General features: G+C 37.9%; 1 protein-coding gene across 8 annotated transcripts in view; it reads left to right on the plus strand.

Moving 5' to 3' along the window:
• MED15 (mediator complex subunit 15) overlaps positions 1 to 26709 on the plus strand; it is a 442919-nt gene that overhangs the window by 257476 nt on the left and 158734 nt on the right. For all 8 annotated transcript variants that reach the window (XR_016546979.1, XM_090374288.1, XM_090374289.1 and 5 more), the window contains one exon: positions 14499 to 14572. Coding sequence is in view for 7 of the 8 variants with exons in the window: in XM_090374288.1 (XP_090230414.1) it covers positions 14499 to 14572 (74 nt within the window). In the remaining variant the exon portion in view is untranslated. The remainder of the gene's footprint in view (positions 1 to 14498; positions 14573 to 26709) is intronic.

A 26709-nucleotide genomic window follows, 5' to 3' on the forward strand; every position in this document is an offset into this window, starting at 1 on the left:
TTTCTTTCTTGCATAACATGCCTCTGCTACTACTGCTTCCTCCTGGATTTTAATAACAGTTGAAATGTGGTATACCTTAAAAATCAAATCTATGTATTTACGGGTATTCTTTAATTAATAGGATAAAAATAGTAATAATTCATTATTTTTATGTAATTAGTAAATGAATAATAAAGAAAGTGAACTTTGAATGCTTTAAAAATCAGTGACTGCTTTTTGAAATTGAGTTCATTAGTGCATAAACAGGGAATTTTTCTTTTCTTAATATCCACCATATTTGCTCTTATTCCTCCAATCAATGCACAGTGGATCTCGTTTACAATTGGTTCACTGTACGATCAAATCACTTTACGAAGGACTCTCCATAATAAAATACTGGTCATTGTGATCCTGTTTGCAAATTAAATTTTCATTCTATTAAATGGCGGTTCTAATAAGCAAAAATAAGAGGAATATATCATCCATAGGCTATAAAAGTAAAGATGTAAAGTGCAAATTTTATTTCTTTTCCAATTAATAAAATTAAATGATACGTGAAAATCGGAAGAATATTTTTTTTTTTTTATGTGAACCCCAAACACGAGAGGTATTAGAACCTATAGTACTTAGTACCGTGCTTGGGTTGGAGATTGAGAAGACGAAAGAAGATATTTGTTGACATTGGACTTGAACTTCTGAAGAATTTTCCTGAATTTTCCACAAGTTAGCAATATAAAAGTAAATTTGCGCTTGTGTACACAGCTTAATTAACACGGTAATATGTATATACTAACTAACTGATATTTCTGTTCACTGACTTTTTTTTGGCTCTAAATTTGAAAAAGAAGCAATCGATAACAAAGACAATGGCACGCACGAATTGCAGCTAACACATATGCACAAGTGAGATGCGGAGTAACAAGTTTGAGTTTTCTTAAAAAGTAGGAGTGAAGAGAGAATTCTGAAAATTTGTTTTTTATATGATTGACGATTTCAGTGAAGGGAAATCACCATAATCATGTAAAAATCCACCGAATTGTCGAATTAGAAAAACGTCAGTGTATCTTCAATACATAAGGGTGGTTCTAAGAGTGAAGTGGGAAATTACCGCCCTGTCAATCTAACTTCAGTAGTAGGGAAAATCATGGAGGCAGTGATCAAGGGTGGAAATCAGGATCATTTAGATAGAAGTGGAATTCTGAACGATGCACAGCATGGTTTTGTAAAGGGAAAATCGCTTTTAACAAATCTGTTAGTTATTTTGACAGGGTCACTCATGAGCTGGATTTAGGGAATAATTTTGACATTGTTTATTTAGATTTCAGAAAAGCCTTTGACTCAGTCCCACATGAGCGGTTACTTTATAAAATGGAATAGGTTGGAATCAAAGGGAAAATCCTTATAGGGATAACAGGATGGTTTCAGGGCAGGTGGCAGAGGGCTGTGTTAATGGTTATTGCCCAGATTGGGTTGAAGTAAGAAGTGGGGTTCCACAAGGATCAGTATTAGGACCGCTGTTGTTTTTGATTTTCATAAATGAAATCAATGACAGGATAGAGGACATAATGTCTAAATTTACAGATGATGTAAAGATTGGTAGAGTAGTTAATGATCACCGCCAAGTAGAGCTTCTTCAGAGTGACCTAGATAGACTTCAGCTGTGGTCAGAAAATTGCAGAGCTATGCTTTAATCCAGCAAAATGTTACACCTGGGGGAACAGTAACCCCAAAATAACTTCTACATTTGGTAGAGTTGAACTGAAGTCAGTAGTGGAAGAAAGGGACTTGTGAGTTACGATACACTCAGACGTGAAGTTCTCCAAGCATTGCAGACAGATTTCAAGCAAGGACCATGATGCCCTATTGATGATTTATCGAAAATTTGCTAGTAGAGATAAGGACATAATCCCATTATATAAGGCTGTTGTTGGACCACGCTTGAAATATTGTGTTCAAGTATGGAGACTGCACATAAAGAAAGGCATTGAGCTTCTTGAAAGGGTGCAGAGACCGTAACTCATGTAGTGTGGTCGGATGCAAGCCAATTGTGATTTGCAACACAAATCTTGAACAGCTTTAGCACATTTATTGGAAGAACAAGGTTTAGATAAAGACAAGATTTTAAGATGGAGTGTGAAATAAAGGATTCCATCCCTACAAGGATAATTTCACTGAAACAGTCTGAACAAACTTTGACATGAGAAGATTAAAACATTAATCCAACCAAGGAAAAGAAATCTTGCAGATCGTAGTAGTAGCAGTAGTGGCATGTGATGCAAGAAAGCAAGTGTATGAGCTTATGCAGAATCAGCCAAAAAACAAAAAAAAAACGCACCTTTCCCTCCAAATGCCTGTCCAGTTTCTCCTTAAATTTATTTAACCTATTAACTTCCACAACGACAGATGGAAGTTTGTTCCAGCGATTAACCACCTGCTGGCTAAAGGCAAATTTCTGCAAATCTATTCTACATCTGTCTTTTCTTAATTTGAATTTATGCTCCCTTAGGTTCATAATCTGAACAAGTGGAAGGATCCCATCAGAATTCAGTGTTCTCAACCCATTCAAGGCCTTATACACCTCAATCAGATCACCGCGCATGTGCCTAGTCTCCAGCCACTGCAATTTGGAACTTAAGCCTCTCTTGGTAAGAGGATCCCTTCATTCCCCTCACCAATCTTGTTGCCCTTCTCTGTACACGTTCAAGCAAATCTACATCCTTCCTAAAATGAGGCCTCCAGACCTGTACGCAGTACTCAAGGCATGTCCTGACCATTGCCTTATACAGAGGGACAATCACCTCCTTTTCCCTGCTAGCAAAATTCCTATATATCATTGACAAAACCCCATGGCCTGCCCTGGCAGCCTGTCTACATTGCTCAGAAAACTTCATATCTGACTGCACAATTACTCCCAGATCTTTTTCATTTTCTACCGGCTTAAGTGTAGTACCACACAGTTGGTACGTTTCTCTGGGGTTACTTCTACCCATATGCAATACTTTGCATTTGTCAATGTTAAACTTCAGTTGCTGCATTTGTCAAGGTTAAACTTCAGTTACCACTTCTTAGCCCATCTGTCCAAATTATCTAGATTCTGTTGCAGTGGCACACTGCCATTACTGTCATTAACAACCCTGCCAACCTTTGTATCATCTGCAAACTTCGACACTAAGCCTGATATACCTTCATCAATATCATTGATAAATATACAAAACAACAGAGGACCCAATACCGAACCCTGTGGGACTCCACTAACAACATTAGTCCATGAAGAGCAGCACCCATTAATTACCACCCTCTGTCTTCCCGCACTCAACCATCCTTTTATCCATTGTAGCAACTTACCCTTAATACCATTCTGCTCCAATTTGTACAATAGTCTTCCATGTGCAACAGTGTCAAAAGCTTTATTGAAATCCAAATATATGATATCAAAATTATTTTTTGCATCCAGTTCCTTTGTAACCACATCATAATAACCAATCAAATTTGTCAGACAAGACTTTCCCTTAAACCCATGCTGTGTCTGAATTATTGCTTCAGTCTTGTCTAGATGACCCTGCAATGCATCTTTAACCAGTGACTCCATTATTTTACCCGGAACAGAAGTTAAACTAACTGGTCTGTAATTACTCATGTCACCCTTTGATCCCCCTTTGTGAATTTGGGATACATTTGCGCATCTACTGTCCGTGGGGACGTCCCCTGAGTCCAAGGATGCTCTCATAATTATGGCTAAGGGTTTGCTTAGTTGCTTTACCGCCTCCTTTAATATAACTGGATAGATCCCATCCACCCCAGGTGCCTTTCTTATGTTTAACTTCAACAATTTCTCCTACACTTTGCTCTCAGTTATTAGAAAATCATAAAGCACCCTGCTACAATTTGATAACCTTCTGCCATTTTCAAACCTTAATAACTCCTCATGTGTGAATATAGATTCAAAATACTCATTCAATTTGTTTACTATCTGAGCAGGATCGTCAACAGTCGAACCATTGATATCAAGTGGACAAATCAGATTCATCCCCTTCCTTTTAGAGTGTATATAAGTAAGGAAATCCTTGCTGTTTTTCTTAGCATCTTTTGCCAAAGATTTCTCGTAATCTGCTTTCACCTGCCTAACCTTCTTTGTGACCTGATTACAGACTAGCTTATATCTGCCATAGTCTTCTGAGTCGCTTGATAATTTATATGCATCCCATGCATTTTTCTTCTCTGTCATGAGTCTCATTAGTTCATTTGATATCCATTTAGGCCTAAAGCTTGAACAATATTTCCTAATAGGTATGAAACTTTTAGTAGCATCCACGATTAATTCCTTGAATGCTTCCCACTTAGAATTTACTGTTGGTAACATTGTCAGTTGATCCCACTGTACTCACCTTTACGGAATCGTCCTATTTTGTATTCTTGTAATGTCAAATAACACAAGGTTGGCCACAAGAGAAAGGTTCCATTGGAGAAGAGACCATCACTAAGTTGTGATCTGGGGATCGAAGGGTGACACAAGTAATTACAGACCAGTTAGTTTAGCTTCTGTTCCGGGTAAAATAATGGAGTCACTGGTTAAAGATGCATTGCAGGATCATCTAGACATAGACAAGACTGCAGCAATAATTCAGACACAGCATGGGTTTGTTAAGGGAAAGTCTTCTCTGACAAATTTCATAGGATATTATGATGTTGTTACAAAGGAACTGGATGCAAAAAATAATTTTGATATCATATATTTGGATTTCAGGAAAGCTTTTGACACTGTTGTGCATGGAAGACTATTGTTCAAATTGGAGCAGAATGGTATTAAGGGTAAGTTGCTACAATGGATAAAAGTATGGCTGAGTGGGAGAAGACAGAGGGTGGTAATTAATGGGTGCTGCTCTGCGTGGACTAATGTTATGAGGGGAGTCCGACAGTGTTCGGTTTTGGGTCCTCTGTTGTTTTGTATATTTTTCAATGATATTGATGAAGATATATCAGGCTTAGTGTCAAAGTTTGCAGATGATACAAAGGTTGGCAGGGTTGTTAATGACAGTAATGGCAGTGTGCTACTGCAACAGGATCTAGATAATTTGGACAGATGGGCTAAGAAGTGGCAACTGAAGTTTAACCTTGACAAATGCGAAGTACTGCATATGGGTAGAAGTAACCCCAGAGAAACGTACCAGCTGTGTTGTACTACACTTAAGGTTGTAGAAAATGAAAAGACCTGGGAGTAATTGTGCAGTCAGATATGAAGTTTTTTTTCTGAGCAATGCAGACAGGCTGCCAGGGCAGGTCGTGGGATGTTGTCAGTGATATATAGGAATTTTGCTAGCAGCGAAAAGGAGGTGATTGTCCCTCTGTATAAGGCAGTGGTCAGGCCATGCCTTGAGTACTGTGTACAGGTCTGGAGGCCTCATTTTTGGAAGGATGTAGATTTGCTTGAGTGTGTACAGAGAAGGGCAACAAGATAGGTGAGGGGAATGAAGGGATCCTCTTACCAAGGGAGGCTAAAGTTCTGCAAATTGCAGTGGCTGGAGACTAGGCACCTGCGCGGTGATCTGATTGAGGTGTATAAGGCCTTGAATGGGTTGAGCACGCTGAATTCTGATGGAATCCTTCCACTTGTTTAGATTACGAAGGGGGCATAAATTCAAATTAAGAAAAGACAGATGTAGAATAATGTGCAGAAATTTGCCTTTTGCCAGGGGGTGGTTAATTGCTGGAACAAACTTCCATCTGATGTTGTGGAAGTTAATAGGTTAAATAAATTTAAGGAGGAACTGGACAGGCATTTGGAGGGAATGGTGTTATTTTATATTTATTTTTTATTTTTTTGGCCAATGCTGCATAAGCTCATACACTTGCTTACTTGCATTACATGCCACTACTACTACTTCTCTTTCTAAAGTAATGGAGAAATCAATTAGCCACCAACTCTTAAACTACCTAGAAACCTTGGTAATTTAAGAGTCGGCCTTTTATTTGATCAACAATCGCTAGTATGGATTCCGCCAGTGTCGATCCACTGGTGATATTCTGGCTTACGTTACTCATTTATGGACAAGTTCAATGGAAAAGTTTGGTGAAACACAAGCAGTTGCTCTTGACATCTCAAAGGCTTTTGATCGTGTTGGCATAAAGGTCTTCTAAACAAGCTTCCAGCTTATGGTTTGCCAACTGTTTTTTGTAATTGGTTCTCTTGTTTTCTCTGATCACTCACTGAGATTGATGTTAGATGGATCTCTGTCTTCCAACTTCTCCACTAATGCTGGTATCCCCCAAGCTTCAGTTCTTTCCCCCCACTCTTTTCCATTGCATTCCACTTTCCATTTTGAGAAACCTTGCCCTGCTCAATCAGCTTCAACTTCTTGAAAATCTGCTACCAATTCCTTAAATGCCAATCTTCAGGTAATTCTCCAGTGGGGCAAAGGAAACTTAATTGATTTCAACACTTCTAACACTCAGTCTTGTCTTATTTCTCGCAAAATGGATTCTTCTGCTCCTATGCTTATCTTTGGTGACACTCTGATTTCTAGGCAAAATGATATATCTCTCTTGTGGATTACGCTGACTTCTAATCTCTCATGGCACAAGCACATTACAAATATTGCTTCCTCTGCATCTAAAAAATTGGTTTTCTCTTTTGCTCTTGACGTTACGTTTCTTCCAAACAGCTGCTCACTCTGTATAAATCGCAAATCCGCCCTACTATGGAATATTGTTCCCACATCTGGGGTGGTGCCCCCAAAACCTCTCTCAGGCTTCTTGATTCTCTTCAGAAGAGATCAGTTAGGTTAATTAATGATTCAACTCTAACAGAGTCACTGCACTCAGTGTCTCATAGACATACTCTTTCTGCTGCATGCCTTTTCTACAGATACTTCCATGGGCACTATTCTTCTGAATTGGCTTCTATAATTCCCTCTCTCTCTTTCAAAACAGTCTGAACAGGTGTAGCCACCAGCCAACATCCATTTACTGTCCAACTTCAAATTCACAGAACCAACTTTTCATCTTCCTCGTTTATTTATTCAACTGCCGTTTTGTGGAACAACCTTCCTTCGTATATGTTTCCTGAAAATTACAGTCTACAGAAGTTCAAGTCCAATGTCAACAAATATCTTCTTTTGTCTTCTCAACCTCCAACTCAAACACTGTACTAAGTTCTATAGGTTCTAACACCTCTCGTGTTTGGGGTTTACATAAAATAAATAAAATAAAATATCTTGGACCTTCCTTCTCTCTATACCTAAGTGGTGTGTGAGAGAGGGCACTTATAGTTTACCTTTGCCTGCCTCTATGGGGATATATCCTTGTTGCCTCTTCCTAGTCACTAAGGGGCTAAGCATTCAACACTGTGTGACATTAATACACAGTACATCCATTCAACATGCAGGTCTGGCTTTGCAGAATATGGCTTCATTACCAAGTTACTATACAGCAGGGCTTTGCAGAATATGGCTTCATTACCGAGCTACTATACAGCAGGGCTTAGCAGTTGGGATCACAGGATGCCATGATAAAATTGATTCCAGGAAAATGTCAAAAATCCTACGATAATCCCATTTTTTAAATTTTGTGTAAGGTTAATTTTTGTTTAAATTATTAATAATTTAATCAAATTGATAATAAATGGATTAATTTGATTAATTAAATAGGCAAAATTTTAGCTGCTGCAATGCTCGATCAAAACACTCTGTGCTTCCTTAGGTTAGACAATCGATCTTTAGTCTTGAAAGCGAAAACACAGCAACTACATGTTGTAACGTATTTTTGTAATTATAAAATTTTAAGTTTAACCAGTCTTATCAAGTGCAGTAAATCAAAGTGAATTCAAAGCATGGAAATGTTTTAGTAATCACCAAAGGGACAGAAACTGTGTGTAAAAATGTAAAACCATAATACAATGTAAAGGATTTTCTACAAGTCTACTTCTTTGTCATTTAAGGCACTCATAAGGAATTGACAAGTGAATTAGTAAATACAAAAAAAACCACATGAAGAGTTTGCATTGGAAACAAGGTTTGTGCAGCCTAAACTAACATGCTTTATTAAAAGAGAATGTATAGATGAAATTATTGCAAAATAAGTCTGTCAGTGGATTTTCTATTAGTCGTTATGAACACTAAATTCATAAGAAAATCACTGCCTAATAAAGGTTTGTAGTTATTTATTTAAAAGAAAGCAGAAAGGGGGGGGGGTGGAAATAATGCAAATTTTATAATACTCTTAATGAAAAAAAAAAAAAAGACTTTATGAGCCAATTTTTATTGTATATATAAGTCTTTCCTTGTTAACTGAGGAATTATACCACTTCTGGTTTTTAAAATTAATATTCTCCTCCTTTCTTTGTTTTCTGTAAATTTGATAATGTCATTAAAACAGGGTCAAAATGTTTAGTCTGGTTACAAATAACCAGATAACAAGGTTATCTGGTTATTTGTAATTTTTTTGTAGTCATTGTACTATGATTATGAACTGATAAATCCTGTCTTTCTTTTTTGTTTTTTGTGTGTGTATGTGGAGATGCTTTTTATAGCTATAATTGCAATTATCTACCCATACAATTCATCACTCTGACACATTAATTAAATTATTATTAAAATGTACTATTAATGGCAAATGCATACCTACCAACTTCTCCAGTAAATTCAGTTTTCTTAAACGCCCCCCACGTTTTAGTCAAGTTTGTTTTTTATCATTTTTATTTATGTATTTTATTTTCCCTCCCCCATGCATTTTTTAAAAAAGAATGTATAGAAGAATTTGCCTATGTGAACGGATTTTATATTAGTCATTACGAATACTGAGTTCATAAGAAAATCACTACCTAATAAAGATTTGTGGTTATTTAATCCAAAGAAAGCAAACACATCGGCTGAAAAAAAAAGTGGTTTGCTTGCATGTTTGATTTTTATATTTAACTTTTAATATCGTAATGTCATTGCTTTCTTTTTCAGGTGGAATTAGCACACCATTTTTGTTACTGGTTATCAATTAGCTTGTTATATGCCTCATTTTTTGTTAAAAGAAGGCTAGGTTAGTTTATTAGTTTAATATATATATTTATTTATTATTTTTTTTTTTTAAAGAGAATTCATTTGTGAATGGAGATTGGGTTTCTTCGAATTTGTTGAGTGGCATAAGCAAAGAACTTTGAAAATACTGTTTACTACATTCTATAATGACTTGCATAATTTAGCCACTGCAATGTATGACATGCATTAATTAGTTACCATTACTTCTTAAGAAAAAAGTCTGGGAATGCTATTCAGATAGTACTTGGATACAGTTATGAAGTATTCCAGATAAAGCTTTTGTTCTTCATTGTTTTGTTTTTTTTTTTTTTTTTTTACAGTTCCTAAAAGTTAGCTATTTCAAAAAAATACTAGTGCAACTCAAGTTATTTATTATTGTTATTGTTATTATTGGTACTTTTCTATTATCCTCCCAGTATAGTACAGTTGTTAGTTACCTTCCCACTTTCTATCATTACCTTTTATAGTTCGTAATATATAAGTTTAATGTTGACGATGGTTGCACTGCTAGAGTGGTGATGTCACTGGCAGGAAGATAATAAAAACAAGTACCTTATTATTAGTTTAGAAGATACACTCCAGTATGTGGTGGACAGTGCAATGCTAAGTCAGTTTGGTATGACGTAAGCACTGTGGAAACAAAATTGAGAGTAGGAGTGTGTTATAATGACTCTGAGTGCAATGAACAACTGTACAGAGAAATAGAGTAGACCAGTAAATCATATTGTCTTATGGGAGATTTTAACTTCCCAGATATTGACTGGAACTTGTGGTTGGTCATTCGCACACTAGCAAGGCCATTGTGCATTTGTTGAATGATTGTTTTCTACAGCAGCATATCACCATATCACCAGTAGCAGCATATCACCAGAATATCACCAGTGGATCGACACTGACGGAATCCATACTGGCGAACGTTGATCAGACGGAAGGTTTCTAGGTAGTTTAAAATTTGGCGTTTAATTGATCTCTCCATTATTTTAGAAAGCGTAAAAGTAATTGCAATGGGACGATAATTGGATGGGAGGGATTTGTCACCCTTTTTAGGAACTGGCTGGATATGAGCAAATTTCCAAGCAGAAGGAAAAACACCTTTGGAATAAGAAAGTGAAAAAAAGGCAGCAAAGAATAGGGGTAAGTTCAGGAGCACAGATTTTGAGAACAAGTGGAGAAATACCATCGGGACCTGGAGCTTTCTTAGCATCAAGATTAATCAAAATCCTTCTGACATCCTTTTGAAGGAAGACCACAGGAAGCATTGAATGGAACGTGTTGGGTGGGAATAGTGGGAGGTGTTTTACCAAGATCGTTAATGCATGAGTTGAAAGAAAAATGGGATGCTATCAGGTCAGCTTTATCCTTGGCTGAAGTGACAACAGAACCATCTGGTTTGGACAGAGTTGGGAGCAGAGATGGGCAAAAGTTGTGGCCAATAGCTTTGGCAAGAAACCAGAATGCTCGGCTACTGTTAGGGCAAGAAGCAAGTTTTCTACTCTTAGCCTGTTCAAACTCTAGTTTGGACTGGTTAATAACTGCTTTACAATTGTTGCGAGCTTTGGTGTAGGCAGAAAATGAAACTGAAGAATTAGAAAAAGCCAATTACGATATGCAACATTCTTCTCTTGAACAGCCTTAGCACATTTATTGGAAAACCAAGGTTTAGATAAAGGACAGGATTTTAAAGTTGAGTGTGGGATAAAGGATTCCATTCCTGCAAGAATAATTTCACTGACATGATCTGAGAAAACGTTGACATCAGAAGTTTTGGAATAAGAAAGTGAAAAAAAGAAGAAAGGTCTCGCAGGTCATCCCATTTTGCATTCTTGTAATGTCAAACAACACGAGGTTGGGAATAGTCATGAGATAAAGGTTCCATTGGAGAACAGACAATCACCAAGTTGTGATTTGAAGTGCCTAAAGGACCTCTCACTTCGACCATGTACTTAGAAGGGTTGTTTGTGAGAAAAAGATCAAGCGTATTGGCTGTATGATTAGGATTGTCCGGTATTCTTGTAGGTAAATGAACAATCTGTGCAAGATCATTAGTAATTGCAAAAGCCTCAGCATCTCGGCCAGCTGGGTCGGTGTGACTAGAAAATGGAACCAGCTGGAGTTGTGAACATTAAAATCACCAAGGAAAATTACCTCACTGTTAGGAAAGTTGGACTGGAGAAAGTAAAGTTGCAAAGAGAGGAAGTCAAAGAGCTCCAAGTGATTAGTGGAGTTGGGAGAATGGTAGAGACAACAGACGAATTTGACACAATGAGGTAGAGAGATTTTAAGCCAGAGAAGATCAAAGAGAGGAGATTCCAAATCGCCAAGTCTCTGACAGGGAATATCAGAACGGACATATGCACAAGTACCACCTTTTGAGGCGAAAGGAATCATACAGCGAATAATTTGGGCATCTGAGATGAGCAGTAGTTGACTCAACCGATAACTGAGATTCTGTCAGAAAATGTACATGGGGTTTGGCAGACTGTAAATGGAAATGGACATCGTTGAGATTAGAATTGAGACCACGTATATTTGTGAAATGAATTAGGAAGTGCTTGGGAGGTGTAGATCTTTTCTTGTGGCAGAGAAGAAAAATGAATGGGATGCATATAAATTATCAGGGGACACAGATGCCTATGGCAAATATAAGACAGTCTGTAATCAAGTCACAAAGTAGGCTAGGCAAGCAAAGGCAGATCACAAGATATTTTTGGCATGCAATGCAAAGAAAAACAATAAAGACTTTTTTACTTGTGTAAACTTTAGAAGGAAGGGGTTGAATCATTTTGGTCCTCTTGGCACTGACAGTTCGATTGCTGATGAACCTGCTGACGTAGCTGACAAACAGTGAATATTTTGCATCTACATTCACAAATGAGGAGGTCTGTTGGAAATTGGAGGCCAGAAGCTTATCAAACTCTGGCAGGGAGCTAAATGATTTTGTAATAACTGAGAGCGAACTGGAGAAGAAATTATTACAATTGAACATAAGAAAGGCACCTGGGGTGGATAGGATCTATCCAGTTATATTAAAGGAAGTAAGAAACCTTTAACCATAATTATGAAAGATTGCTTTGACTCAGGGCTGGTCCCTATGGACTGGAGATGTGCAAATGTTTCCGCAATTAACAAAAAAGGGATCAAAATGTGACACGAGTAATTTCAGACCTGTTAGTTTAACTTCTGTTTCAGAGAAAATAATGGAATCACTGGTTAAAGAAGCACTGTAGGATCAAGACAACACTGCAGTTATAGTACAGACACAGAATGGGTTTGTTAGGGGGAAGTTTTGTCTGAGAAACTTGATTCGATACTATGAAATGAGGGTGCCTCCGTAGCCAGGTGGGCAGAGCAGCAGTGCATAGCACATGCTTCTTGATTAGACCAGGGTTCGATCCCATGCACACCAAATACTGAGGATGCGGGAATTTTAGGGAATGACCACTGCATATCCCTGGAGCAATATGGAGTTAGTTGCTAATGCTTCTAAAAACCAAATAACAAACAAACAAACTATGATATGAATGCAAAGGAACTGGATGCAAAAAAATAATTTTGATATCATATACTTCGATTTTAGGAAAGCTTTTAATACTGTTGCACATGGACTACTGCACAAATTGGAGGAGTATGGCATTAAGGGCAAATTGCTGCTATGGATGAAAGGCTGGTTGATTGGGAGAAGACAAGAGTGGTAATCAGTGAACACTGCTCTTCGTGGACTGATGTTATTAGTGGAGTTTCTCAGGGTTCAGTGCTGAGCCCCTTGTTGTTTTGTGTATTTATCAGTGATATTCATGAAGATATACCAGGGTTAATATCCAAGTTTGCAGACAATACGAATGTTGGCAGGGTTATTAATGACAGTAATGGTAGTACACTACTGCAATAGGATCTAGAAAAGTTGAGCAGCTTGAGAGTGGCAACTGAAGTTTAACATTAAAAATGTAAAGTACAGTAAACCCTTGCTATTCGCGGTATCTGTACTCGTGGTCGCTGATTTAATATAAAATGAAACCTAAAAAAAATGTGAATTTTAAAGCGCCTTGAACATTTTCCGCCATAAAAAACATGGGCGTGGCTGAAATTCTTTCCCATTCAAAACAATGCTCAGTGGGTGGGGTGAACGGGGTGACAAAATCACGAGCGTGAATGTTTCTCGAAAAGGCTGCCGTAGCCTAGTGGTCAGGCGCGCGGGTGCATAAGTACACGTGCCTTGAGTGACTGGGGTTCAAGCCCGTAACTGCTGAATGTGGTGCTGTCCAGATCCTCGTTTTACGAGGATCTGGACAGCACCACATTCCACAAACGAGGATCAGGAGTAGGACGATCTGCTCCTGATCCTCGTTTTACGAGGATCAGGAGCAGATCGTCCCTTGTATAAAGCAGTGGTCTGGCCACACCTTGAGTAGTGCTTACAGGTCTGGAGGCCTCATTTTAAGAATGATATAGAGCTGCTGGAATGAGTACAGAGATGGCAATGAGATTGGTGAAATGGAACAAAGAGTTGCTATTACCAAGAAAGGCTTAATTTCTGCAAATTGTAGCATTTGGAGATAAGCCACCTGCGAGGTGATCTAATTGAGGTGTATAAGGCCTTAAATGGTTTGAGAAAGCTCAATGCTGATGGGATTCTTGCTCTGTTACTCACCTGATAGGACATAAATTAAAATTGAGGAAAGACACAATGGTAGAATAAATTTGCATATATTTTACTTTAGCCTGCAGGTGGTTGATAGTTGAAACAAACTTCGTAGTGGAGGTCAACAACTTAAATAAGTTCAAGGCAGAACTAGACAAGAATTTCTAAATGGATGGGTGAAATGGGAAGGATTTTTTTTTTTTTTTTTCCCTCTGATGCTATGTAAGCCTGCTTTCTTGTATCATATGCTAATTCTAATGTTCTGACTGCAATGCCTTTAGGAGTTCTGTTTCTGTGCATGGATTTCACTTAAAAATTTGGCACGTAGGTCACTGAGTGAAACAGATATTTTCTTGCCTACTACTGTGGCAACCCAAAGGTCAGGGGTTCGAATCCCATCTCATGTTTGGATCACAGTAAAATACAAAAACTTTGGGAGGTGCATTATGGCCACAGAAGCTGATGCACTAACAACAATAACAACAACAAAAAAAAAAAAAAAAAACTACTGTGGCACCTCCTTAGACAGGTGGGCAGCAACAGTAGTGCGTAGCACACGCTTCTTGATTAGACCGGGGTTTGATCCCGTGACTGCCAAATATGGAGGATGCGGAAAGGTCAGGGAATGATCACCGCATATCCCCAGAGCAATATGGCCTTAGTTGCTAATGCTCCTAAAAACCAAATAATAACAACAACCTACTACTGCTCTCACTGAAAATTTACTTGTGTTTTTATTTGCATAAAATATTAAATTTTCCTGTACTTAACTTTTTTGATTTTGAATAGTCAAACCACTTAATATGTATCTTTAGTTTCATTAATATATTTGTATTTAACACCCTATATATTATTAGGTTACTAATCAGGGTCCAAATAGCAATCAGTCTGCAATTGCTTCTCCTGCTGGTCAGCCACCTTCAAGTGTTGGGTAATAAGGCTTTAATTTCATTCATTTATATATTTTGTGTTTTTTGTGAGATAATATACCAAAGATACAGTTTGCCAGATGCTCATTCTTTCTGTTATACAATCAAACAAGTGAAAGTGACTAGCTTAGCATATTTAATTAATAAAGCTTAAACACACTTGTTATTTGGCTGCCGACTTTATAAATTGAAATTGTAGTAAGATACAGGAATATTACAAAGAAGCTTAAAAACTTTATAAACATTTTTCTGCACCATAATTCTAGGAACTGAAAGAAGACAGAAAAAAAAAACAGAAAAAAAACAAACAAACACCTAAAATTTTGGTGAGTTTCACTACTGATTTTCAATATGGCCACTAGTGATTATTCAATAAACATCCCACAGAAAATCCAGCTTCACCCACACTTTACACAGAGATTCAGGGATTACTTTTGTTATGGCAGTAGTGATATTTGCCTTCAGTTCAGCCATTCCTTGGTAATGGTGGATGATAGATGTCATCTTTCACAATATCCCGAAGATAGAAATCTAGAGAAATCCATGCTATGAGTCTGGGGATCTGGGACCTGAAGACAACTTCATCTTACTTGGAAGTGCTTATCTAGGTATGCTGCCACTCCTCATTGATAACGAGGTTGGATGTCATCTTGTTGGAAGAACAATCTTCCATTGGGATGAACAACCCATGTGATATTTTTTTCTTGTAAGAAGAAAGCCATCTAAAGAACTTTCTCTGAACTCACAGCGCAGAACAAATTGACTTTCAGAATGTTGAGAACACATTAATGCAAGCACTGAACTGGATTTTCAGTACCCCTGATATGAACATTGTGTGTTGACATAAATGTGAAATGTGGATTCATCACTAAACAAAGATACACTATATACTTGAGCAGTTCGTTTTCATCATCGTGCCTTGTCTGCATTTTCAAACAGAAATTGATATGCTTCAGGTCAGGGGTGGACCGTGTTCCAAAACCACAACTACTAAATATGATAAGTGATTGTGTAAGCCTCTGACATGGTGGTCATATTACAGTATAAACAATTTTTTTTTTTTTTTTTTTTTTTTTGTATGATTGCTTTCACTTCTTGATAGAAGTAAGACAGGCTTCAACTTCAAGTATTACTATAGCTTTTTCCAAGTGGTTGGTTGTGGCAGACCCAGTTCATGACTTGTATGAGTTTTTGATTTTCTTGGGCCTCTGAGGAAAGTAAGGCTCACTTCCACTGTTTCATCACTCACACTAGGACCAGGTATGAGTTTCTACTATACACATTTATGAATCACCCTAATAAAACATACTAAGAGTATAAATTATCATTACTAATAACCTTTAGGTGGCAGCGATCATGGTATATTGATGAGGAATTTATTCGAGAAATAACTATTGTCTAAGAGTAAAGGGAATAGTTTTTCTTTTCACAAAGGTGATTATATATTTTTTAAATTCTTTCAGTGGGATCAGCTAATGTTATTAAAAAATATAAATGCCTAATGGGAAGTGTTCAGAAAATTAATCACAGAAGCCACTAAGCATTTTATACCTTGTAAGAGATACATATTTTTCAAGATTTAGGCAAAAACAGGTGCCAGATAAACTGATGAGCTTAGTGGCAGAGAAGAAAAGTGCATGGGATGATTATAAACAAGGGATACCGAGTTTCACAATAACTACAACTAGCATATAATTCAGTTACTTTGGGAATTAGGCAAGCTAAGGCAGATTTTGAGAAGTCTTTGACTAAGAATGCAAAGAAAAGTAAGGAATTCTTTGCATATGTTAACAGCACAAGGAAAGGGATACAGCACATTGGTCCACTGGACTTGAATGGTATTACTGTTGATGATACTGTACAGATTGTTAATAAACTAAATAAATATGGGCATCTACATGCATAAACAAAGTTTTTAGAAATGGGATTAGCAGAAGTTTATCTAATACTGATTGGGATTTAAGTAAATTAATAATAACAGAAAGTAAGGTGGGAGAGAAATTGCTGTAACTGAAAGTGAACAAAATTCCTGGGGGTAATGAAATCTATTCAGTTATATTAAAGGAAGCTGCAGAAGAAGTAATTAAACTTTTAGCCACGGTAATGAGAACGATATTAAATTTAGAAGTATCTGCAGATTGGAGAAGTATGATTTCATATCCTATTCACGGGGGTGGTTCAAATTTTGAAGTGGCTAACTACAGAGATATAAGTTTAACCTCTGTGCTAGGGAAAATAACAGAATCTATAGTTAAAGAAATAATGCAAGGTCATCTTGATAGGAGTAGATCCGTAAGGCTCTAGTCCTATCAAGATGTTTGGATTTATTAAAGGAAGATCATGGCTCACAAGTTTGATTTGCTACTGTGTGGTTATTGTTACAAAGGAATTGGATGCAAAGAATGATAATGAAGCAGCACAAGCAAGCTGAGCTCTCATGGCTAGCATAATTGGTAGGATCGCCATCCTCCAAGTGATAAAGTCCTGGGTTCGAGTCCCGTCGATGATGAGAGGAATTTTTATGGACCTATTTCACAACATGGGTGAGTTAGTCAGTCTGAGGTGATGGGTAGCATGGTTTTTTCTCCCGGAAACCCGTGTTTTTCGTCTAGCAAACAGAAAATTGACCACAGAATACGTGCAATTTACAGAGTATAAACGGAGGAGTATGGCCTTATCACTAATGCTCCTAAAAACCAAATAACCACAAAACAAGCAAGCTATTGGAACATTCTTCGGGTTCTGTCAGTGATATATTGCAACTTTACCACTAATGCTCCTAAAAACCAAATAACCACAAAACAAGCAAGCTGTTGGAACATTCTTCGGGTTCTGTCAGTGATATATTGTAACTTTACCAGCAGGGACAAAGAGATGATTATACCATTGTATAAGGCAATGATTAGGCGACATCTGGAATACTGCATGCAAGTTTTCGGAACCTCATTTTAGGAAGGACATAGATCTTTGTGGAATGGTGTAGAAAAGAGGAACAGGATTAGTTTGGGGCACAAAAGATATTCTTACCAGGAAAGACTGTGGTTCTGTAAATTCTACACCTTTTACCTTGAAGTGTTTCCTTGAATAGGATATACAGTAATACCCCGACTTACGCGAACTCGGAGTTACGCGGTTCTTGATTTTTTTCGTTTGGCAACGCTGCCGCCCACTATCTTCAAGGTCGGCTTTCATATGTTATCGATATGCGGTGCGACGGCGGAGAATGAGAGCGAAAGATGAACAAAATTCAACTTTGCTGCTTTTATGACACATTTCACCGTAATAATGTAAAAACCAACACAATTCCAGCTATCGGTATAATCGCAAATGCAATTAGATCGAGTTTACTACCAGTTTATAACAGATTTCACTAGCAGAAATGCAACTGGATTTTTATTGTTTTATGGTAGTAACCCCTAGAAATGTGAGGTGTTAATAGTGTATCTCTGCCTTTATGGTGTTGTTTATTCAGTTGCTACATGCGCGCAGCTTTGTTTATGCGTATCAAGCGTGCCTCCTCGTTTTGTAATTGTGCTTTATTCCCTAAAAATGAGTAAAATACTTAAAAGGTGTGAAAAGGAAGCATACTGGTGAAGACACTGCAGATTCAGAGAGAAAAAGAAAAGCAATTATCGATAAACAGAGGCGGACTGGGTCAAAAATTCTTACCCGGGAAAATTTATAGTGGCCTCAATACTATGGTTTATGGCCAAAATCACACTGGCCCACCGGGGTTTTCCCGGTAAGGCTTATGGCCAGTCCACCTCTGTCGATAGAGAAAAAATATGAAATTGTGAAACGCTTTGAGCGAAATGAAAGACCATGTGATATTGCACGTGCTACAGGCCTAAATGAAGCAACAGCGAAAAGCACATGACAATTGCAAACTTGACAGGTTGAAAATTGAAAAGGGCTCAATTGTAAAGGGCTTAAAAATTTTAGAAAACAGACTCTAACAAAGAACGCATTATAGCTACAAAGCAAGGAATAAAAAAATTATTAGCTTGCAACGAAGAAATTCTGCGTGAAAAAAAGAACGCGCTGTGTCGTCAGACGAATTTGTTAGATTTTATGAAGCCATCGACATCGAAATAACTTTTTTACGTAAGTCATTTGTTTTTTTTTAATACATATTTTGTATTAATATGTATAAAGAACTGCAATTTTATTAATATTTTTCTTCTAAACTAGTGTTTTTGTTAGTCCTTGGTCCCAATTAAGCACAATTTATATGTATTTATATGAAAAGTTGTACCCCGACTTACGCGATTTTCGTCGGACCCACCTATCGCGTAACTTCGGGGTATTACTGTATAACAATTTTATCTAAGACCATAATGCTTCAAAATGATTTGGATTGGTTGTGCATATGACCTGAAAAATGGCATTTGTTGCTGTATGGTCTAAAAAATGATAAAAATGGTTCAAGGTGAAAAAGACCACAGTGCTATAATTCAGTGTGACATGCCATTTTTCTCTCAGTGTAAACAGGTGGCTGGGATAGTAGGGAAAAGGATGTCATTATCCCTCTTTGCAAGGCAATTGTTAGACCACATTTGGAATTTTGCATTCAAATCTGGAAACTGCACCCAAAAAAGGACATGGCTTCTGCAGAGAATTCAGAGAAGGGAAACAAGGTTGCTGATGGGTACAAAGCAATGGACATAAAATTTCTTGAAAGGTATGGACTGCAAAATTTGACAACTAGAAACATAAGGAGAGATATATTTGTTGATGTTTATACGGCACTGAAGGGATTGAGTAAAATGAATTAAAAAGGAGTGTTCTTCCTTGATGAGATATGATCCAGGGGGGGGGGGTGGAACAAAATCTCACAAGACAATTGGATCTCATGAGGTTCACCTCTAGATAGCGAGTTGTCAAACATTTGTAATAAGGTGCCTTCCAATGTGGTGGACACAATGAATTTGGCCAAATTTAAAGCAGAATTGGTTGATTGTGCTGTAGAATTGCAAATACAAGTACTTTCTGAAATCCACTAGCCTCAGGACTTGGAGATTGCTGGCTTTGGATAATTTTATAATTTTACCAAGCATGAAATGTCAAAATTCAGGTATGATAAAGGGAGAACTGCTGTATACTGTTTAACAATTTTTCAACATGGTTAACTTATTTTTATTTAACTACATTTATTCTTTTATCCCTTAGGCCAGGGGTCTCCATCTTTCTGTAGGGAGGGCCACGCAGGAATATTCAGAGTAGTAGGCAGGCCAGATCCAAAAATTTCTCTCACATTTATATTTATTTTATTATGTAGTCAACTGTACATATGTGGCAATAATCATTATTATTGCCACTATTACAACATACTCGTTCAAGTTTTTCTTAATGGCAGAAAAATAGATACATATGATTTACAAGTAGTAGATCAGTGTACTTGCTTTTTACTTGTTATAATAATATGCCCAATACTGCTTAAATTTGAAACACTAATTTTTAAAAATATCTTCCAAATGTTTATCTGTTAATCTTGAGCAGTTTTTTATTTATTTATTTATTTATTATTATCATTATTATTTTTTCATCCTTGAAAATGTCTATTCTTAAATATATGTACTTTCAGAAATAGAAATTATTTTTCTAGTGAATTTCTCTTTGTTTTAATAATTGGTGTCAGGTAGAAGAAAGTATAAGGGTAAGAGAGTCTCACTATGTTTTGTAGTGTAATGCTCATTCCAATTATATACTTTGTAAACCGAGGCAGTTTCTTTGCAAATAAGGCAAATATATTTGTCTTTACACTGTATGGAAAAATAATTATATGCTGTTTATTAAAACTGTGAAACTCACTGGACACTTATCTTCTTTGACAAAAAAATAAATAAATAATAAATAAATAAATTTTAATTGCCATGAAACATTATTGGAACACAGTAAAAAAATATAGTCAGTATCCTTCAACAGACAAAACTAAATTGAATTGGTTTGGAACCTACAACTGATACAATTGAATTATATTAGCTCTTTTTCAGCAATAGCAGCATGAGAATACAAGACCCAAGTTGAGAAGATTATATTACCATTAATATATTAGGAATATTAGTTAGTTATTTGGTTTTTAGGAGCATTAGCAACTAAGGCCATATTGCTCCAGGATATGCGGTGGTCATTCCCTAACCTTTCCGCATCCTCCGTATTTGGTGGTGACAGGCTCGAACCCCAGTCTAATCAATAAGCGTGTGCTACGCACTGCTGCTCCTTCCCACCTGGCTAAGGAGGCGCCAGGAATATTAGTGGGAAACCTGTGTTCCCCAAGTAATTTCTCCCAGTCTTTTCTCCTTGTGTATTAATTGACCTTACACTGAGTGGACATTCTATCCATAGTTTTGCTGATAATATTACATTGGATTCTACCTTCCAGTTTGACAAACCTTGTTTGCACAAGCAGCTTAATTTTCTTGAATGTCCGTCGCAGATTCTTAAGGAATGCTGATCTAGTAGTTCTCCAGTTGGACAAAAAAAAAAAAAAAAAAAAAAAAAACAATCCTTTTAAAATTTGGTGGTTCTGTCATACACAGATGAGCCAAAACATTATTACCAGTGAGTCGTTATGCAAATCGAAGAAGCCACTTCAGGTGAACTACGGCGCGGGTCGGGATGCAGTAAAAAAAAACACCTGATACTGAGCTCCTTTAATCAGTGTTACTGTTGTTATTCAGATGGGAAAGGCAGTAGACTTAAGCGAGTTTTACAAAGGCCAACTTGTAATGGCCAGGCGACTGGGTCAGAGCATATCCGAAACGGCACAGCTGGTGGGATGCTCACGGTTAGCTGTGGTTAGTACCCACCGAAAGTGGTCCGAGGAGGAGAAACCCACACACTGCCGGCGAGGTGTTGGATGACCACGTCTCATCGATGCTTGAGGTGAGCGAAGGCTTTCCCAGATGGTACATAGCAACAGAAGGTGACTGTGGCGCAACTCGCCGGTAATTGGAATGCTGGTGGCGGGAGTAATGTGTCACAACACATAGTACATCGAACCCTGCTGAAAATGGGGCTGCGTAGCTGCAGGCACTCTCCGAGTGCCCATGCTAACCAGGATTCACCGGTGACAGCACCTACAATGGTCACAAGAGCTTCAAAACTAGACCTTGAGTGATTGGAAGTAGATCGTTTGATCTGATGAAACACATTGCCTGTTGCACCATGTGCATGCCGGGTACATGTCTGTTGTTTACCTGGGGAAGTGATGGCCCATGAATGCACCGTGGTACAAAAACAAGCTGGCAGTGTCATACTTTGGGTGATGTTCTGCTGGGATACTCTGGGTGCAGTCATCCATGTGCCGGGCACTCTGATGTTTACCACCTACCTAAACATCATTGCCGACCAGGTACACCTTTTCATGGCAACGGTCTTTTCCCCTTTGGTGGTGCCGTCTTCCAGCAGGATAATGCGCCATGCCACACTGCCCTGATTGTTTGAGACTGGTTCGCAAAACATGAGGAAGACTTCCAGGTATTTCCCTGGCCTCCAAATTCACCAGACATCATTCCCATCAAGCATCTGTGGTTTGTGTTGGAACAGCAACTCCGATCTGTGGCGTCTCAACCACGGACCTTACAGAAGTCAAAGGATCTGCTGGTTACATGTTGGTACCACAAGACACACCAGACACATTTAGAAATCTTGTAGCATCCATGCCTCGCCAGGTATAAGCTGTTTTGGCTGAATGGGGAGTACCAACGTCATATTAGGTAGCAATAAAGTTTACTGCTCCTGTTCTCATCCGTGAGGTGCCTCCGTAGCCAGGTGGGAAGGAGCAGCAGTGTGTTGCACACGCTTCTTGATTAGACAGAGGTTCCAGCACGTCATGACCAAATACGGAGGATGCGGAAAGGTCAGGGAATGACCACCGCATATCCCGGAGCAATATGGCCTTAGTTGCTAATGCTCCTAAAAACCAAATAACAAACAACAATCTCATCCTTGATGACACTCAGATTTCTAGACAAGATCACATATCTTAAGATTACCCTTTTATTCTGTTTTGCTGAAGCATACCACAAATATTGCTTCCTCTACATCAGAAAAATTGGGCCTTTTTTTTTTTTTTTTATTGCTCTTGGTGTTACTTTTCTTCTAAACAATTACCCACTTTGTACAAATCTCAAAGCTGAACTACCATGGAATACCATTTCCACATCTAGGGTGGTGCCCCCTAAATCTTCCTCAAGTTTCTATACTCAATTGAAAAGGCATCCAGATTTACACTTTTGCTGTTGGCTTTTCCAACGACAAATGAAGAGCAAGAAAAACACTGACAGGGAGAAAATTGAGTATACTGAGTTATGCAAAGCCATTAGAAAGAGACTCAGAGAGGACATAAGAAGATTTAACACAAGAAAAGTAGAACAAGCATTAAGGGAAAACAAAGGATTTAAATCAGCAGCCATGAGCAGCAATACAGAAAGACAAATGATACTGAAACTGAAGAATAGCGATGGTGTACTTATAAACAGCAGAGAAGGCATAATTCAAATAGCAGAAGACTACTATAGAGAATTATACAAGGAGCGAGGGAATGATACCAGCAGTGGGGAACATGGATTGCAAAGTAGCAACTCATACGACATACCCGATATTCTTCCTGATGAGGTAGAACATGCATTGAAGAAAATGAAGAATCGGAAAGCCCCGGGGGAAGATGAAGTTACTGTAGAGTTGTTAAAATTGGGAGGAAGAGACATAACACAAAAACTGGCAAGGCTCTTCACAAAGTGCATTAGAAAAGGTGTGACACCTAAGCAGTGGAATAATGCAGTCATAGTTTTGCTGCATAAGAAAGGAGATAAATCAGAAATTGGAAATTATAGACCAATTAGCTTGTTATCCCACATCTACAAGTTGTTCTCAAGGGTCATTACTAACAGATTAGAAAGAATACTTGATGAGAATCAACCGAAAGAGCAAGCTGGCTTTAGGACAGGATTCTCAACTATGGATCACCTTCACGTAATATCACAGCTAATGGAGAAAGCAAATGAATATAAAACACCATTATGCCTGGCATTTGTGGATTATGAAAAGGCATTTGACTCCATACAGCATAAGGCAATGTTTCGGGCACTGGAAAGACAAGGCATAGATACCCCATATATGATTTTGAAGAAAATATATGAGAGTGCTACCTCCTTTATTAGACTAGACAAAGACAGTAGCAAATTTAAAATCGAGAAGGGAGTTCGACAAGGAGACACAATATCTCCGAAGCTGTTTACTGCTGCCCTTGAGGAAGCTTTCAGAAGATTAGATTGGTCGCAGAAAGGAGTCAATGTGAACGGAGAGTACCTAAACCATTTACGATTTGCAGATGACATTGTGGTTATAAGCCATGATCCCAAAGAATTAGAGGAAAATCTTAATCAGTTATGCACAGTTAGTAAGGATTTTGGACTAAAGATGAATATGGCTAAAACAAAAGTAATGATGAACAAGTATGCCACAGAAAGGGAAATAATGATTGAAGGAGAAGTAATTGAAAAGGTGGAGTCATATACTTATCTGGGACAAGTTATTAGCTGTAATAATGATAAATGGCTGGAAGTCAAGAGAAGAATAAATTTTGGATGGATAGCATTCAGGAAATATAGTCGCATACTGAAGAGCAATATCCCAGTTTGTCTGAAACGTAAAATAATGAACCATTGTATACTCCCCACCATGACTTATGGAAGTGAAACTTGGGCACTCACCAAAAGAATGGAAGAGAAGCTGAGAACTACACAGCGAAGAATGGAACGAATTATATTGGGAATCAGACTGTTAGATAAGAAGAGAAACACATAGATTAGGCAGCAAACTCAAGTAAAGGACATTCTTATCAAAACTAAAGAACTAAAATGGTCTTGGGCAGGACACATAGCTCGAAGACATGATGACAGATGGACTAAGAAAATAACAGAATGGTACCCAAGAGGAGCTAGAAGAAAACCTGGAAGACAAAGGCGGAGATGGATAGATGAAATTCATGAGTTTGTGGGTAGTAAATGGATGGCCAGTGCTCAAAACAGAAGGAACTGGAAAGTTGCTGGAGAGGCCTTCATCCTGCAGTGGATTGAAAATGGCTGATGATGATGATGATTTCCAATGACCTTTTTGACCCAGGATTCAAATTGCAGGACAGAGTCAAAAATGGCTTTAAGAGGACTTTTTGGACTTTTTTTTTTTACTAAGACTGAAATGTCAACCTCAAACAAAAGTTGCCTGACAAACATATCCTGGTTTTATTCTGCCAAATTGGAAGAAAAAATTCTAAAACTAGGGTGGTTTACCTTCCAAGTGGATTAAAAATCCTATTGTTGCATATTCAGACACAGTATGGGTTTGTTAAGAAGTCTTGTCTGACCAATTTAATCGGATAATATGATGTGGTCACAAAGGAACTGGATGAAAAAAATAATTTTGCTTTTGTTGCCATAATAGTCATGAAGCTCAGTCTATAATTGCGCTTACCTTCTAAAGAGAAAGTATCCATGATTTGGGATATTATTTGCTGTTGATTACTTGTAATCTCTGCAAAAAAAGGATGACACTTCTCTCTTCTAACACTGCTACTCATTCCGTAACCTATTAGTATTAGTAATGGCCGCATGGTGCAAGGAAGCCTAGGGCTTATGCTGCACTGGCCAAAAAAAAAAAAAACGAATAAAACAATGATAAAAATAATAATAAATAAATAATAATAATTAGTAAAAGAAAAGGAAATTAAACTTATCATCCTATGTGCTTCCCTGACCCGAAGGTGTACTATCCAGATGAACTTTGAATTTCCCCAAACTGTCAACCTCTACCACCCATGTAGGCAACTTATTCCAGTAATTTATAACTCGTTGGCTAAACTAAAACTTCCTGCAGTCCAATCTAAACATTTCCCCCCGTAACTTGAATTTATGTCCCCTAGTTCTAGCATCATTTATAACCTTGAAAATTCCGTCATCATTCATTTTACTGATGCCTCTCACAGCCTTAAACTCCTCAATCAAATCTTCTCTAAAGTGTCTTTTTTTTTTTTTTTTTTTTTTTATGTGAACCCCAAACACGAGAGGTATTAGAACCTATAGTACTTAGTACCGTGCTTGGGTTGGAGGTTGAGAAGACGAAAGAAGATATTTGTTGACATTGGACTTGAACTTCTGTAGATTGTAATTTTCAGGAAATACGTATGAAGGAAGGTTGTTCCAGAAAACGGCAGTTGAATTAATAAATGAGGAAGATGAAAAGTTGGTTCTGTGGGTTTGAAGTTGGACAGTAAATGGATGTTGGCTGGCGGCGGCACGTGTTCGGACTGTTTTGAAAGAGAGAGCGGGAATTATAGAAGCCAATTCAGAAGAACAGTGCCCATGGAAATATCTGTAGAAGAGGCATGCAGCAGAAACAGTACGTCTATGAGAAAGCGAGTGGAGAGACTCTGTTAGAGATGAATCATTAATTAACCTAACTGCCCTCTTCTGAATGGAATCAAGAAGCCTGAGAGAGGTTTTGGGGGCACCGCCCCAAATGTGGGAACAATATTCCATGGCAGGGCGGATTTGCGATTTATACAGAGTGAGCAGCTGTTTGGAAGAAAAGTAACGCCGAGAGCGAAAGAGAAAACCAAGTTTTTTAGATGCAGAGGAAGCAATATTTGTAATGTGCTTGTGCCAAGAGAGATTAGAAGTCAGGGTAATCCCCAAAAGAGATATATCCTTTTGCCTAGAAATTGGAGTGTCACTAAAGATAAGCATAGGAGCAGAAGAATCCTTTTTGCGAGATATAAGACAAGACTGAGTTTTAGAAGGGTTGAAATCAACTAAGTTGTCTTTGCCCTACTGGAGAATTACCTGAAGATCGGCATTTAAGGAATTGGTAGCAGATTTTCGAGAAGTTGAAGCTGATTGAGCAGGGCAAGGTTTCTCAAAATGGAAAGTTGAATGCAATGTGCTATCATCGGCAAAACTATGGATAGGATTTCCAGTCAATGGAAGAAGGTCATTGATATACAAGAGGAAAAGAGTGGGGGAAAGAACTGAACCTTGGGGGACACCGGCATTAGTGGAGAAGTTAGAAGACAGAGAGCCATCTACCATCACCCTCAGTGAGCGATCAGAGAGAAAACTGGATAACCAATTACTAAAAA

This window comes from Mastigoproctus giganteus, chromosome 5 (assembly GCF_048544385.1).
Source record: "Mastigoproctus giganteus isolate SK-2022 chromosome 5, ASM4854438v1, whole genome shotgun sequence".
NCBI lineage: Eukaryota > Metazoa > Arthropoda > Arachnida > Uropygi > Thelyphonidae > Mastigoproctus > Mastigoproctus giganteus.